General features: G+C 53.3%; 2 protein-coding genes across 6 annotated transcripts; one reads left to right on the top strand and one right to left on the bottom strand.

Moving 5' to 3' along the window:
* Positions 1-1,763: 1,763 nt before the first annotated feature.
* On the bottom strand, positions 1,764-9,905 carry CUNH2orf81 (chromosome unknown C2orf81 homolog). Of its 4 annotated transcripts, none has more exons than XM_017860135.1 (3): positions 9,787-9,905; positions 3,598-3,828; positions 1,764-3,506 (listed from the first exon to the last, which is right to left on the bottom strand). In XM_017860135.1, the coding sequence occupies exons 1-3, from the start codon at positions 9,802-9,804 to the stop codon at positions 1,836-1,838; spliced, it is 1,920 nt and encodes a 639-aa protein (XP_017715624.1). In that variant the 5' UTR covers positions 9,805-9,905; the 3' UTR covers positions 1,764-1,835. The 4 variants fall into 4 exon arrangements, with proteins under 4 accessions (XP_017715624.1, XP_017715625.1, XP_017715621.1 ...); XM_017860136.1 differs by lacking the exon at positions 9,787-9,905 and adding an exon at positions 9,640-9,774; XM_017860132.1 differs by lacking the exon at positions 9,787-9,905 and adding an exon at positions 9,606-9,754.
* Positions 9,906-9,968: 63 nt separating this feature from the next.
* Positions 9,969-13,970, top strand: WDR54 (WD repeat domain 54). Of its 2 annotated transcripts, none has more exons than XM_017860145.1 (10): positions 9,969-10,105; positions 10,382-10,637; positions 11,107-11,169; positions 11,550-11,616; positions 11,709-11,762; positions 12,086-12,213; positions 13,092-13,192; positions 13,284-13,437; positions 13,628-13,702; positions 13,785-13,970. In XM_017860145.1, the coding sequence occupies exons 2-10, from the start codon at positions 10,416-10,418 to the stop codon at positions 13,914-13,916; spliced, it is 996 nt and encodes a 331-aa protein (XP_017715634.1). In that variant the 5' UTR covers positions 9,969-10,105; positions 10,382-10,415; the 3' UTR covers positions 13,917-13,970. The 2 variants fall into 2 exon arrangements, with proteins under 2 accessions (XP_017715634.1, XP_017715633.1); XM_017860144.1 differs by having other exon boundaries at positions 13,284-13,446.
* The last annotated feature ends 1 nt before the right edge of the window (position 13,971 follows it).

Below are 13,971 nucleotides of genomic sequence, written 5' to 3'. Positions count from 1 at the left end.
GGCTTGTGCCAGCTGGGCCTCCCTGATGTGTGACACAAAAAGTGTGTTGGGTCACCACTCAGCAAGCAGTTGGGTGCCAAGAGGCAAGAAGTGGTCCTGGGAGACAGTCACTAGAATGCCAGGGGTACAGGGAAGAGGGGCAGCACAGAAGGTGCCCATCCTTCCTTACCTTGGAGTAGATTTGTGAGCAGAAAGGGCCCAACATAGTTAGTGACAAAGGTGAGATCCAGGCCCTCCGGGGTAAGTGTCTTGGGGAATCCTGGGAGGAAATGAAAACACTGGCATTGAGTGATAAAGGGAACACCTTGAGGGAGACAAGGTCTGGGAGGGACATATTACCTTCAGCAGAAATGCCACAGGGGCACGTACATGCAAAGATGGGGGCAATGAAGTTTAAGGCTATAACTCAATGTTGGCTTTTTAGGGGAGGGTATGGATTAGAGTGCTCTGGTGAGATTGCGTACGTTAGGCTTTGAGCATACCTGTTTTAGGGTTCCTGAGCTAGAAAGGAGGCTGCAGAAACGTGTTTGGAGAAGCAAGCCAAGGCACATACCACTGACTCCAGCATTGTTCACCAGCAGATGTATCTCAGGATTCTCCTGTAGAAGCCACTGGGCAAAGCTCCGAATAGAGGTCGTGGAGCTAAGGTCCACCTCACCAAGCAGGAGGCCGTTACTGTTTGAGGCTGCTTGGATCTCAGCTAGGGCTTGCTGTCCACGTTCCCTGCTCTGACAGATAAGGATCACTTGGGCCCCACACTGAGCTAGGTCCTGGGATACAACCTTCCTGATGCCTGTGGGAGGACAGCTTTGGCTGGGTGGTGACTACAGTGAATAAGGGACACTCTAGGGGAGGAACAAGGGTGTTGATAGTAGATGCTTCTCCCTGCCTTCCCTGTGAGAGTTGTTGTAGGCTGAGGACCACAGTGAGGATTCAGGGTGGCAGGAGCACTCACCACTGTGGGCCCCAGTCACTATGGCTGTTTTCCCAGTCAGATCTGTGGAGCAGCGCTGGAGGTCCCAGGGATGAGACTTCTGCCAGAGCTGCACACATAGTTGAAGCAGGAGGACCAGAATAAGGAAGACAGAGCCAGCACCCCAGACTAGCAACTCAGCCCACAGAAACATAGCAGAAACTTCCTGGGCCTGCTGGGGAAATGCTGTAGGAGGAAGTGGGTGCAGGATAAATCTGGGCAGAGTGGAGACCAGCAATGAGGCAGGTGTGGAGCCTGAGATAAAATTTAAGGAGGCACTGACTCTTGAGTTTGTTCAATATACTGTTTGAATTTGAGAGTTCCTCCTTAACTCCAAAAGGAGTTATTTGGATTTTTTGAGAGTTATTTGGATTTTTTGAGAGTTCCTCCTTAACTCCAAAAGGAGAAATTTGGATTTTCAGTCTAAGATGAAGTGACCAAGCTCCAGGGACCGGGGAAGCAAGAAATCAAGTTCTTCATATCTCGAATCACTCTTTGCTTATGCAGGGCCATCTCCTTCCTCCCCTACTGAAAGGAGACTCGAAGTTCTCTCTACAGAGCCAGACCCGCTGGCAGCCCTTATGTGTACTCCTTTGGAGGACCGGGGTTTCTCTACAATGCCTCTGCTATGGGTCAGTTTTGGCCCTAAAGCAGGGTCTCCTAAGGGTGGCGAGAGGATTATTTCCTGAACCCTGGTTCTATCTTCTTCTAGGCCTGCAGAATAACTGCTCCCCTTGGAGTTCAGTGAGAGGGTGGACACCCTTGGAAGAAACTGACAAGAGACATCAGACTAAGGCAACTCAGGTGTTTATTTCTGGCAAGCAGAGGGAGGGGCCTGTTACCACTGCCAGAGGCTAAGGGATCAGAGTGAGGCAGCGGGCTTAGAGGAGTGTGACCACACTTTGGGGGTTGAGTTCTTCATTAGCTGTGCTACGGTCACCTGGGGCTTTGGAGCACCTGTCTGGATGGGGTGTTGCTCAATGGGAGGAAAGGTGCTACCTTCTTTGTCCTCTTGTTCAGGCACACCAGAGCTGAACAACACCTGGGTGCTCCGGTTCCACATGCTCACACCAGGGGCCAGCTTCAGGGCTTCTGGCAGCAACAGCGGCTTCCACATCACCTGGGCAGTGGCTTCAAGGACCCGGGGTGTGGTTCGAGGCCACCTGCCAGGATCCTGGCCCTCCCTGTCTGCCAGCTCCAGACCCTGTGGAGGCACACGGGTCCGGCCAGCCCACAGCTCGCCCAGCAGCTCGGCCTCCCCCTCCCAACCGCTGGGCCACCTGGCACTGGGCCACAGCTTGGGGCTAAGGCTGCGGGCCACATCAGGGAGCACCGGGTGTGTGGTGAGGAAGCGGATCCTGGAGTCGGGGAGTGGCAGCTTTGACCTGAAGGATGGCGACGATAGGCCTAAATTTAAAGTGGGGAACTGGAGTGCGGGGCCCGAGTCCAAGGCACTTTGAACGCCTGGCCGGAGAGGGAAGAACGCTGCCGGGGAGACACAGGTGCTGGGGCCGAGGGCTTGGAGTTCGGCCCGGGCCTTGGTCTTCTCGCCCCGCTGGCGTCCGCAGTAGGCTTCCAAGGGGCGTGTTTGAAAGTCTGGGACCAGGATCTCAGCCACAGGGCACACCCAGTGGCACGGGAGCCGCGCAGGATCCAGGCGCTTCACGGCCGCCTTGCGGCGCATCCTGTGGTCCTGGTTGCTCAGCCGCACAGCTGAGGATCCGTCCCGCTGCTGCTGGGAGGACACGGAGGGGCGGGTGGCACCGCCCACAGAGGGGCAGGACTCCGACACGCCCGAGGCGATGCCGGGCACCCCCTCTGACCTGAGTTCCAACCGATCCCCAGCCGCGTCCAGTTGGGGCATGCAACAGTAGAGGTCCTCCAATGACAAATGGAAGCCCAGGGGCTGTCCGCTCTCGGTTAAGGCCTGGGAGCTGGCCACCAGGTACGGCTCCAGAGAAGGGTCGGCATCCTCCGCACGCGCCTCCTCCACCGACAGTTGGAAGCTCGCGCTCAAGGACCCGGCCGAGGAGAGGCCTCTACACTGGCCGTCCGCTTCCTCTACAGGACCTCCTGGCCCTGCCTCCTGAAACAGCTCTGACGTAGGAGGAGGGGCCAAGGTGACTTTCAGCTCCGGAGAAGGCTCCCAAGATTCCATCTGCTCCTGGGAGCCTCGACCCATCCACGACCTTCCTAAAGGGATCTGGTCCACGCCCCCAGGGTCCTGGGGAAATGCACTCGGACAGTAAGATGTCGGAAAGGGGAGAGCAGGAGTAGGGGCAGAGGAGACCGGAGAGATTCCTGAGGAGTGTACTTCGCCTTGGAAGTTCTCCAGGCCCTCCGAGGTGGGCGCGTGCAGCACGGGCACTGAACCCTGAGCCCAGGAGTCTGTCGTGCATGCCGAAGGTTCCTCGTCCTCACCCCACGTGGGGTCCTCAGCCACTGCAGATTCTCCCTCGTCCCGGGCCAGGAAGCGCCACTCCGTGATCTGCAGCATGGCCTCCCGGGCCTGGCTGATGGTGAATGGAATGCACTGCGGAGGCGAGGGGAGAGAGGGTCTCAGGTTGGCAGGGAGGGGCGGGAGAGGGAGGAAATGAGTCTGAAGTACCCGAATCCCGGCCCACCTGCTGAGTCACGTAGACTTTGAAAGCAGAGTCCATGACTCGAGCCAGCAAGTCGGCCAAGATGTCCCCTACCACGTCCTCGCCCTCCTCGAGGGCGGTAAGCGCCATCCACTCGGCCTCACTGAGCCGCCCAGGCACAATATCCACCTGCGGCACTGGCACAGTGGGCGGCCGCACTTTTTCCGCCTTGGACCGGGTCACCGCGCGGTCTCGGACCTGCCTCTCCTGCCTCTGTGAGAACAAAACAGGGCAGTCAGAGCAGGAAACCAAGAAGTGGAACGTAAGAGTAGCTGTAGGTTAGAAGGAAGCTTTCTCCAGTTGTCTAGTGGGAAGGAAAAGGGCCAATTGAGGAAGAGCCCATATGTGACTGATGCTTAGTAGATGTTCGACTTAATAATTTTCATTAACAGCCCACTAACCACAATTGACAGATAAAGAAACTGAAGTGGGGAGGCTGAGGCAGGAAAATCGCTTGAACCCGGGAGATGGAGGTTGCAGGGAGCAGATTGCGCCACTGCACTCCAACCTGGCGACAGTGAGACTGCGTCTCAAAAAAAAAAAGAAAAGAAAAGAAGAAAAGAAAGAAACTGAAGTCTGACAGAAGTTAACCATCCTTGCTTAGGAGCACACAGTTAGGAGCACACAGTGAGCAAACTCAGGCAATGTGAAGGTTTAACTTCGTGGCCCTTGTACCAGTGCAAAGTGTTCAAAATTCTTCAGTGTTCAAAGTACTTGAGAAAGACAATTCAGTAAACAGTCCTGGAATTATTGGTGCTATTTAGAGTCTTCTCTACATTTTGTTTTCCAGAAAAGGATTTTTTTTTTTTTTTAAATTCAAGTAACTGCAAATAGGAAACCAGAGGGGGAGCCCCAGGCTGGGACAAATAATGGCTACCCCTCCCTGACAGATCAGGGGAAGGAGGTGGCCCCTACACCCTTTATGGTGAATTCGGGCCCCCTTGCTCTCTCTGCGGCAGCATCCTAGGGGCAGGACCCCGACTGGAGTAGTCGGTCACCCAGCCTGCCATGACCCAGCCCCTCTTCTCCACGAAGGGTAACTTGGGGGGAGGGGATCATGTGCAGAGCAGGAGGCAATGTGGATGAACATTTAGCGCTGGTAGCAGCAGCAATGACGGATGTCAAAGAATGGAACATTGAACCAAAAACAAAACAACTATCTGGAGGTAGTTTGTGAACAAAGGAAAAATGGAACCAGAACCGTGGGGGGTGGCAGGAGCAAGAGGGTTGGGAGTGGGAAGGGTGAGTTCCTTGTTATTGGTGCCCCATCTGAGGAGGGGGAAATGGCCAAGTGGTAGAAGCAAAGTAGGGTTGGGAGAGCAGCCACAGCCCACCTCAGGTGGCTGCCACAGGGCTCATGGGCCTCACCTGGACAATGGGTGACTGCATCTCCATCACTGCAATATGTACTCAGATCCCAGGCAGAGGGTAAGGGGGCTGGGGCCACTGCAAAGAGGGAGTAGGGGATTCACACCCCTCCTGCTTTCCTGTAGCCAGTGGGGGTTGTCCAATCTAGTGCAGGGACTAGGGAAGGTGGGGAAGGATGAAAGGTGTGAGCCTCACATGGTGACAAAGACAGTTTGGCTGGGGGAATCCTAGGGGCCAGCACCCCCCTCCACTGGCCACACCTGCTGCTGCCAGGACAGTGGAGTGGGGTGTGCCAGAATGGGGGCTTGGGCCCCTTTTAAGGCCAGGGGAGCCCTCCCAGGCCCCTCTATGGGAAGTCAGAGGGAACAGTGGAGGAGCAGAGAGGTGGCCCCCAAACCAAAAGCCCAGAGAGCAATGTCCCCACCACCAAGGGAGTGGGGATGCAGCATGTGCAGGGTGCGGCTAAGTGGGACATTAGCCTTGTCCAGGAGGGCACATATGTATGAGTGGGTGGGCGGGGTTGGGGTGGGAACAGGCCAGGGGAAAAGTCCTCCCCACTCAGCCCATAGGGACCCTGCAGCGGCTAGTGTGTTGTGTAGTGTGGTGGTGAGGGCCAGGTGGAAGATGGGGGGTGGTGGCAGGAGGCGGTGGTGATAGTGGGTGTGGGGAGGGGTTAGAGGGTGTGGCGGGGTGGGAGTGGATCAAAGCTGTCCAGTCCCAGAAGGAAGCTGCTCCTTTGGGGAGGACTCCTGCGAGATGCCCTTCTCTTCCTCCTTCTCCAGTTTTTTGGGTCTTCCCCTTGGTTTCCTTCCTGGAGTTGTGGTGGTTTTCCAGGTCTTAGCATCACTCTTGATTTTGCTTCCCTTTGGTCGGCCCGAGGTCTCTTAGGCATTGGCATTTCGCTGGGCTCCTTCTGACTCCCTACCAGCGATGTCCCAGGACTCACCAGAGACTGCTGGCGCGGCCTGCCACGGCCCGCTTCTCAGTGCCGTCCTTTTTCTGCTTGGAGGGCAAGGACTGGCTGGACTTTGAGGTCGACTTGCTCATCTTCCCTTCTCTAAGGAGCAGGTGGAAGAGTGATGGCTGGGATGGGCAAACTCGGCCTCCGGCCTGCGTTCGGTTTTGGCGGGAGCTGCGGTGCTGGGCGCTGAGGCCGGGCCAGACCGCGGCCACGGCTGGTCGCAAATGCGGATACCTTCCTGGAGCCGCGCCAGCGCCAGAAATAGCCCAGGCTCGGAGTCCCCCTTAGAACAGCGCAGCCCCGCCTCAGGGGAACTAAAAAGTTCTCTACATTTTTTTTTTTAATCAACTATTCTTATCTCCATTTTATGGTAATTTACCCAGTATCACACAAGTAGGAGGTAGTGAAGTCAGAATGCATTCACATGCAAGTCTGACTCCAGAGCGTCTCAACCAAAGGCATTTGCAACAAATATGAAAAAAGATAAATATCCCAAGTAAATTAAAAGCTCATATTTAACAAATGGCCGGGCGCGGTGGTTCATGCCTGTAATCCCAGCACTTTGGGAGGCTGAGGCGGGTGGATCATTTGAGGTCAGGAGTTCGAGACCAGCCTAGCCAACATGGTGAAACCCCGTCTCTACTAATAATACAAAAATTAGCCAGGTATGGTGGGCGCCTGTAATCCCAGCTACTAGGGAGGCTGAGGCATGAGAATTACTTGAACCCGGGAGGCAGAGTTTGCAGTGAGCTGAGATCATCCTGTCGAACTCCAGCCTGGGTGACAGAGTGAGACTCTGTCTCAAATAAATAAATAAATAAATAAATAAATACTAATAAAATAAAAAATAGAAGAAGAAAAATGGCCAGGCACAGTGGTGCACAGCCATAGTACCAGCTGCTTGGGAGGCTGAGGCAGGGAGATTGCTTGAGCCCAGGAGTTCAAGTCCAGCTTGGGCTACATTGCAATAAAAATTTAAACTATAAGAAGAAAAACCATTTGAGATCCCAAAGATAAGCAAAGGACATGACATTTCACAAAAGAGGGACTGTAGATGACTAATAAATATAGTATTGAGATTCTGATTTCTAGTTCATCAAATTAGAAATTATTTTAAAAACGGCCGGGCGCGGTGGCTCAAGCCTGTAATCCCAGCACTTTGGAAGGCCGAGACGGGTGGATCACAGGGTCAGGAGATCGAGACCATCCTGGCTAACATGGTGAAATTCCGTCTCTACTAAAAAATACAAAAAAAACTAGCCGGGCGAGGTGGCGGGCGCCTGTAGTCCCAGCTACTTGGGAGGCTGAGGCGAGAGAATGGCGTGAACCCGGGAGGCAGCAGAGCTTGCAGTGAGCTGAGATCCAGCCACTGCACTCCAGCCCAGGCGACACAGCAAGACTCCGTCTCAAAAAAAAAAAAAGAAATTATTTTAAAAACAAGAATACTCAACATTGGTAAAGGTTTAGTGTGACACCATGCTGCAACAGTATGCATGAAGACATCAAAAAATGTTTTCACTTCTTCAACCCTGCAATTTTAGTTCTATAAATACAACCAAAAGGCATTTTCTGAAATGAATATAAAAATATATTCTCCAGGCCGGGTGCGGTGGCTCAAGCCTGTAATCCCAGCACTTTGGGAGGCCGAGACGGGCGGATCACGAGGTCAGGAGATCGAGACTATCCTGGCTAACACGGTGAAACCCCGTCTCTACTAAAAAATACAAAAAACTAGCCGGGCGAGGTGGCAGGCGCCTGTAGTCTCAGCTACTGGGGAGGCTGAGGCAGGAGAATGGCGTAAACCCGGGAGGCGGAGCTTGCAGTGAGCTGAGATCCGGCCACTGCACTCCAGCCTAGAAGACAGAGCGAGACTCCTTCTCAAAAAAAATATATATAGGTATTCTCCAACAAATCCCTGTGAGTATTTTGATTAAAGCAGATATGTGAAAATATGTCTTTAAAAAGAATAATGACTGATGCATATTAAGCTGAATATTAGGCAATGATAAACGCAACTGATCTTTTCTGTTTGTTTGTTTGTTTTTAGAGACAAGAGTCGCGCCTCTGTCACCTCAGCTGGAGTGCAGTGTGCAGACTCAGCTCATTGGAACTCCACCTCCCAGGTTCAAGCAATCTCCTGCCTCAGCCTCCTGAGTACTGGGATTACAGGCGCCTGCCACAAGCCCAGCTAAATTTTTTCATTTTTAAGTACAGACTGGGGTTTCACCATGTTGGCCAGCTTGTCTTGAACTGCCTCAAGTGCCATCTGCTCACCTCGCAGGCGTGAGCACGACCCAGCCTACAAGAGGAATTTAGAAAGAAGTTGCAAGGCAGAAGCAAATGTTGTAGAGTGGGTAATATTCAAATGAAGCAGAAGCCAGAACCAAGAATTACAGAGTCCATAGGATCTCATCATATTAAGGAACCACACATGTTTGCAACAAAATAAAACATCAAAATGATGAAACAGAGAGTAGTTTCCTTCACTATCTCTTTTCTATTTTGAAGTCTCTACATAGTTTGTTCTTTTGTAATTCACTAAAAAAAAAAACAAAAAGGCTAGTCCCCAAAACTCACTTTAGGGACATAAAAAGTTTACAAACAATCTCTTGGGAGCTCCCTCAATTCCCCACAACAGTCTCCCTGAACCTGGTTCCTTCCAAAATGCACCTCCAAATGTGATCTTCCCAAACCTTTGCCTATTGCCCTGCTAAAACCTTGTCTCATATCTGTTTCCTAAAATTCATTATCTCCTCAAACCTTTGCCTATTGCCCTGCTAAAACCTTGTCTCATATCTGTTTCCTAAAATTCATTATCTCCCCAAATCTGCTGTTTCCTAAGTCTTGCACTGAACTCAAAATCCCTTAAGTCTTATTACCCCATCCACCAGTGAGAAGAGCCCTGTGGCAAGCACCAGGAGTGGCCCACAGCCCAGGCCAAGCTTGACTAGAGCAGGGCTGACTGGACTGGGTAAAGAGAGTTGGTTCCTTAGACCTCCCCTCCCAGCTTCGCATCTGACACCCGTGATGGTGACCAGAGGGGACAGAGATATTTCTGCACAAAGGCTCTTCAAATCCATTTTCTTTTTTCTTTTTCTTCTTTTTTTTTTTTTGAAGACAGTCTCTGTCACCCAGGCTAGAGTGCAGCGGCGCGATCTCGACTCACTGCAACCTCCGCCTCCCGGGTTCAAGCGATTCTCCTGCCTCAGCCTCCCGAGTAGCTGGGACTACAGGCACCGCGCCACCACACCCAGCTAATCTTTTGTATTTTAGTAGAGACGGGGGTCTCGCCATGTTGGCCTGGCTGGTTTTGAACTCCTAACCTTAGGTAATCTGCCCGCCTCAGCCTCCCAAAGTGCTGGGATTACAGGCCTGAGCCACTGCAACCGGCCCCGTTTTCTTTAAAATTGATTGGTTCTTAAACAATTTGACTTTCAAGTGCAGGCTCTGAATTATTTAATATATTTCTTCCTATTGAAATTCTCGAGATAGATTTTTTCTGTTATCTTCTCTCTCTAAATGCTTATCCATTTAAATACGCACCACCATGTAAGAGACTTACATTAGCTGTTTCAAAATCCACTTCCCATTCTCGGGCTCTACACCACCCACCGACCCTTTCCCTCATGGCTTGAGTGTGACAAAGCGTTTGAGTGGGTACCGTGCAGGTGTAGGTTTTCTGCCCGAGTACTGACTTGGCTTCCTTGGTCATCTAGAACTCCCGCGCGGTGGGCGGGAGCAAGTAGGGGCACTGGGCGGCCCAGAGCCAGCCCACTGTTCCCGACACTGTCCTTAACGGCCGACCCTGACTCTGGCACATCCCCAGCTGAACTGAAGCTCACCGAGCCTTCGTGCGCCATCGCCAACGCGGTCGCAGCAACTCTGCTGTTTCTGCTGCGTCCGGGCCGCGCAGCGGCCTAACAGTCGCCTCGGCAACCACGCGCTTGGGGTCGCTCGCCCCGCCCACAGTTGCCCCGGCAACCGCGCCGCCCGCGGCACGTTCCGGCCGCACACCCCGCCCAACGGCCGTGCGTACGTGCGTCGTCTCTATGGTGGCGGCGGTTTGGAGGGACCCTGCGAACCAGGAGTCAGGCGAGCCGATCTGGGGGCTGCGGGTGTTACTTCTGACCTAGGCCGGGGGCTTCAGGGATCCGAGCCGAGGTAGAAAGCCTTGGGGTCTTCATCACACTTATTTGGCTCGCAGGCTTGGGGCCATCGGGTGGTCCTGTGTCATCACCATTCCTCCTCTGCGATTCCCCCGTCTCCCCAAAACAGCCCTGGGACTCCCCTGTCTTGCTCCTCGAGACCCTCCCCACGCCGTGTGACCCTCCCCCATCACCGTCGTCAGGGCACCCCATCCTGTGACCCAGTATCAGGCATCTTCCGAAATGCTCGATGATAGCCTCCCTCGGACATCTCCGCTGCGTCTGTTTGTAGCGCGCCTGGTGATTCGGAGGCACCTCCCTACGGGATGTACCGCCGGGAGCGCTCCATTCCCCTTCGAGGCTCGGCCGCCCCCCTGTGCAACAACCTCAGTGTGCTGCAACTGTCGGCTCGCAAACTCACGTATTTTGGTGTGGTTCATGGACCAAGCGCCCAGCTTCTCAGCGTTGCTCCTGAGGGTGTGCCCTTGGCCCAGCGCCAGCTCCACGCTAAGGAGGGTGCTGGGGTGAGGCCCCCACTTATGACTCAGGTGAGGCATGGAGTTAGGAGTGATGTTGCTGAACCCAGTCCTACCCCCAGCCTTTTCTCTCCAAACCTTCAGGAGCAGGCATGTCCTAACCTCAGAATCTCCACCTTTCTGCCGGGCGCGGTGGCTCACGCCTGTAATCCCAACACTTTGGGAGGCTGAGACGGGTACTTGAGGCCAGGAGTTGGAGACCAGCCTGGCCAACATGGTGAAACCTCTTCTCTACTAAGAATACAAAAATATTAACCGGGTGTAGTGGTGTGCACCTGTAATCCCAGCTACTTGGGAGGCTGAGGCAGGAGAACCGCTTGAACCCAGGAGACTGAGGTTGCAGTGAGCCAAGATGGTGCCACTGCACTCCAGCCTGGGCGACAGAGCAAGACTCCATTCCCCCACCCCCGCCCCCCGCCAAAAAAAAAGACTCATCTTCCCTGCTTTGATTTTCTCCCTACACTGATGCACCTCCCTCCAGGTCCACTGGTGTGTCCTCCCCTTTCGAGTGCTGCTGGTACTCACCTCACATCGAGGAATACAGGTAAGAAGAGGACTCTCCTGCTTGCCCCACCAGAGCGTTCTCAGCTCCCCTCCAGGCTTCCAGACTCTTTCCCACTTGCCTCTGAACACTTCCAAACTTTTCACATGCTTGGCCCACTCACTTTTTCTATTTCTTATCTTCAATCTTTCCATCTTTTCCAGTTCCCAAGTGTCACCTCCAGTATCTGCCCCTTTACTAGTTGTGTGTTCTTACACTATTCTCACTCTCACTGTTGTCCTCTGAAGAAATTAGGATAAAAATAGTACCTACATCCCAGATTTGTTTTGAGTATTAAATGGGCTAAGACTAACATGGATATGTGAAGTACTCAGCAGAGGTCAGTTGGGTTATGCCCCCTGGTTCTTGCCCTCGTCTTCCAGATGTACGAGTCCAATGGCAACACCATGGTCTACTGGCATGCACTGGACTCTGGAGATGCCTCCCCAGGTACCTGCAGGACCAAGTGGGGTAGGGGCAGAGAGTGTTTGCTAGGGCTGCAGGAAGGGATATTTCTGATCATTCTTCCCTTTCATATTCAGTACAGGCTGTGTTTGCCCGGGGAATTGCTGCCAGTGGCCACTTCATCTCTGTGGGTGAGGGAGCCAAGGGCAGGGCATGGAGGGGTGCTGGAGCATGTGGGCTGTGGCCAGGAGGATAATGAGGGCCTGAGGAAACTGGGGAAAGTTAGAGGGAAGGGTGGAAGTGGAGTGGAATCAGAGACTCCAGTAAACCTTGGAAGGGTTCAGAGGATCAGGGTGGGATAGGATAAGGCTAGTGAATGAAGGGGCATGGCTGTTGGAGCAGTGAGAAGGGGTTTTGTTACTAAGGTTTCTGGGATGGAGTAAGTGTTGAGTATGGTGGCTGGAGACCCAGGTGGGTCAGGAAGTCATCACTGGGGTACTGATTCTGGCTATAGGAACATGGTCAGGCCGGGTGCTGGTGTTTGACATCCCGGTCAAGGGTCCCAACATTGTACTGAGCGAGGAGCTGGCTGGGCACCAGACACCAATCACAGACATTGCCACCGAGCCTGCCCAGGGACAGGTGAGTGGACTTCCCCTACCCAGCTGGGAGCCTTCCCCACCGTGGGAGGGAGGGGACCTGGCTTTGAGTCTTGGCTCTGCCACTAAACAGGTGGATTGGCAAATCTGCATTTTCCGTCTTCAGCAACCAGGTTCGGTGATAAAGCCAGAGATACTTTACATTTATGTAGTATTTTATAGTTAACTAAGGCTTTATAATACTGATGTGAAATGAGGAGTTGGAACAAATGGTTTCTAAGATACTTTCCAGCTCTGAAATGTGCAGCTTCCTTCTCCAGGGCAAGTCCTACCTATTCAGGCCCAGCTCCGGTGCCATCCATCCTCTCCAGGAAGCCTTCCCCATATTCTAGCTCCCACTGATCTCTCTTAGCTGAAACCTGAATTGGCTCTGCCCTCAAAAAACAACTCTTGTCTCCCCAATTAATTTGCAAACTTCTTAAGAACAGGATATTTTCTTATTCATATTCTCCATTGTACCTGGCATAGGGCTAGGCCCATGGGCTGTGTTGGCTGCCTGGTGTTGGGGGTGCAGGGGCCCAGGGTCTAGTCATGACTGTGACTGGTTCACTACAAGACCTCCAGAAGTTCATGACACTGTGGCCTCAGTTTTATCATCCATCCAGTGAGGCAATTATGCACCCCCTCCTAATGTGTTACTAGGGGATGGGACTCCATGAAGAAATTCAAGGAAAGCAGTTCATGCTTCCCAAGGGAACCCTGGTGGTAGGGGTGGTTTCTGATGGGTCTAGCTAGTGAGACCCATCTTGCCCTTTGCCTGGAGAGGCAAAGATGCACACACTGCCTCCCTTCCCCTCCTGCCCTGTATACAGGACCATAGCAGGGGAGAAAGGGAAGGGCTGATCCTGCTTTTCCCTTCAGGATTGTGTGGCTGACATGGTGACGGCAGATGACTCAGGCTTGCTGTGTGTCTGGCGGTCAGGGCCAGAATTCACATTATTGACCCGCATTCCAGGATTTGGGTAGGTGAGGCAGAAGGGGTAGAGGGCTTCATGAGGTAGCTTCAGGTACGATTTGATCTGGGCAAAACAAAGTTGGGTGTCACCCTTGCAGAGTCCCGTGCCCCTCTGTGAAGTTGTGGCAGGGGATCATAGCAGCAGGCTATGGGAACGGACAAGTGCATCTGTATGAGGCCACCACAGGAAATCTGCATGTCCAGATCAATGCCCATGCCCGGGCCATCTGCGCCCTGGACCTGGCTCCTGAGGTGGGCAAGGTCAGTCTCCTCCTCTGTCCCTACATACCCTTTTTCTCGGCAGTGGAATGTTGAGAGAACACCATAGGCTTGTCTTTGCAACTCAGTGTAGCCCCCTCCCTGGGGCACCTCGACTGGGGATTCCATCTTATACCTGTCCCCTATCAGGGCATTCTGACTACCCCCCGTTCCTCTTCCACAGCTACTCTCTGCAGGTGAGGACACCTTTGTGCATATCTGGAAGCTGAGCAGAAGCCCAGAGAGTGGCTACATTGAGGTATGTGTCATGGGATGGGTGGAATGGGGGGCGGGGGCCAAGCATGGGGCAGCAGGCCCTAACCAGCCCTCTGCTCTCCCAGATGGAACACTGTCATGGTGAGTGTGTTTCTGACACCCAGCTGTGTGGTGCTCGATTTTGTGATTCCTCGGGCAGCTCCTTTGCCGTGACTGGCTATGACCTTGCGGAGATCCGGATATTCAGCAGTGTGTGAGAAGAGCAGCCTTCCTTTGTCCCTGTGGTATTCATAAAGTACCCACTCCACCCAG

This window comes from Rhinopithecus bieti, unplaced genomic scaffold, assembly GCF_001698545.2.
Source record: "Rhinopithecus bieti isolate Rb0 unplaced genomic scaffold, ASM169854v2 scaffold_54265, whole genome shotgun sequence".
Taxonomy (NCBI): Eukaryota; Metazoa; Chordata; class Mammalia; order Primates; family Cercopithecidae; genus Rhinopithecus; species Rhinopithecus bieti.
Note: the sequence above shows the minus strand (reverse complement) of the source record. Positions and strands in the feature narration are given on the sequence as shown.

Bases quoted from the DNA above. Each gene is read 5' to 3' on its own strand.
- WDR54 (XM_017860144.1), top strand. From the start codon at position 10,416: ATGTACCGCCGGGAGCGCTCCATTCCCCTTCGAGGCTCGGCCGCCCCC. The intron at 10,638-11,106 runs GTGAGGCATGGA...ACCTCCCTCCAG, and splicing joins GGCCCCCACTTATGACTCAG to GTCCACTGGTGTGTCCTCCC. The intron at 11,617-11,708 runs GTACCTGCAGGA...TTTCATATTCAG, and splicing joins CTCTGGAGATGCCTCCCCAG to TACAGGCTGTGTTTGCCCGG.
- CUNH2orf81 (XM_017860132.1), bottom strand. From the start codon at position 9,656: ATGACCAAGGAAGCCAAGTCAGTACTCGGGCAGAAAACCTACACCTGC. The intron at 3,829-9,605 runs GTACCCACTCAA...TTGTTCTCACAG, and splicing joins AGAAAACCTACACCTGCACG to AGGCAGGAGAGGCAGGTCCG. The intron at 3,507-3,597 runs GTGGGCCGGGAT...TCGCCTCCGCAG, and splicing joins AAGTCTACGTGACTCAGCAG to TGCATTCCATTCACCATCAG.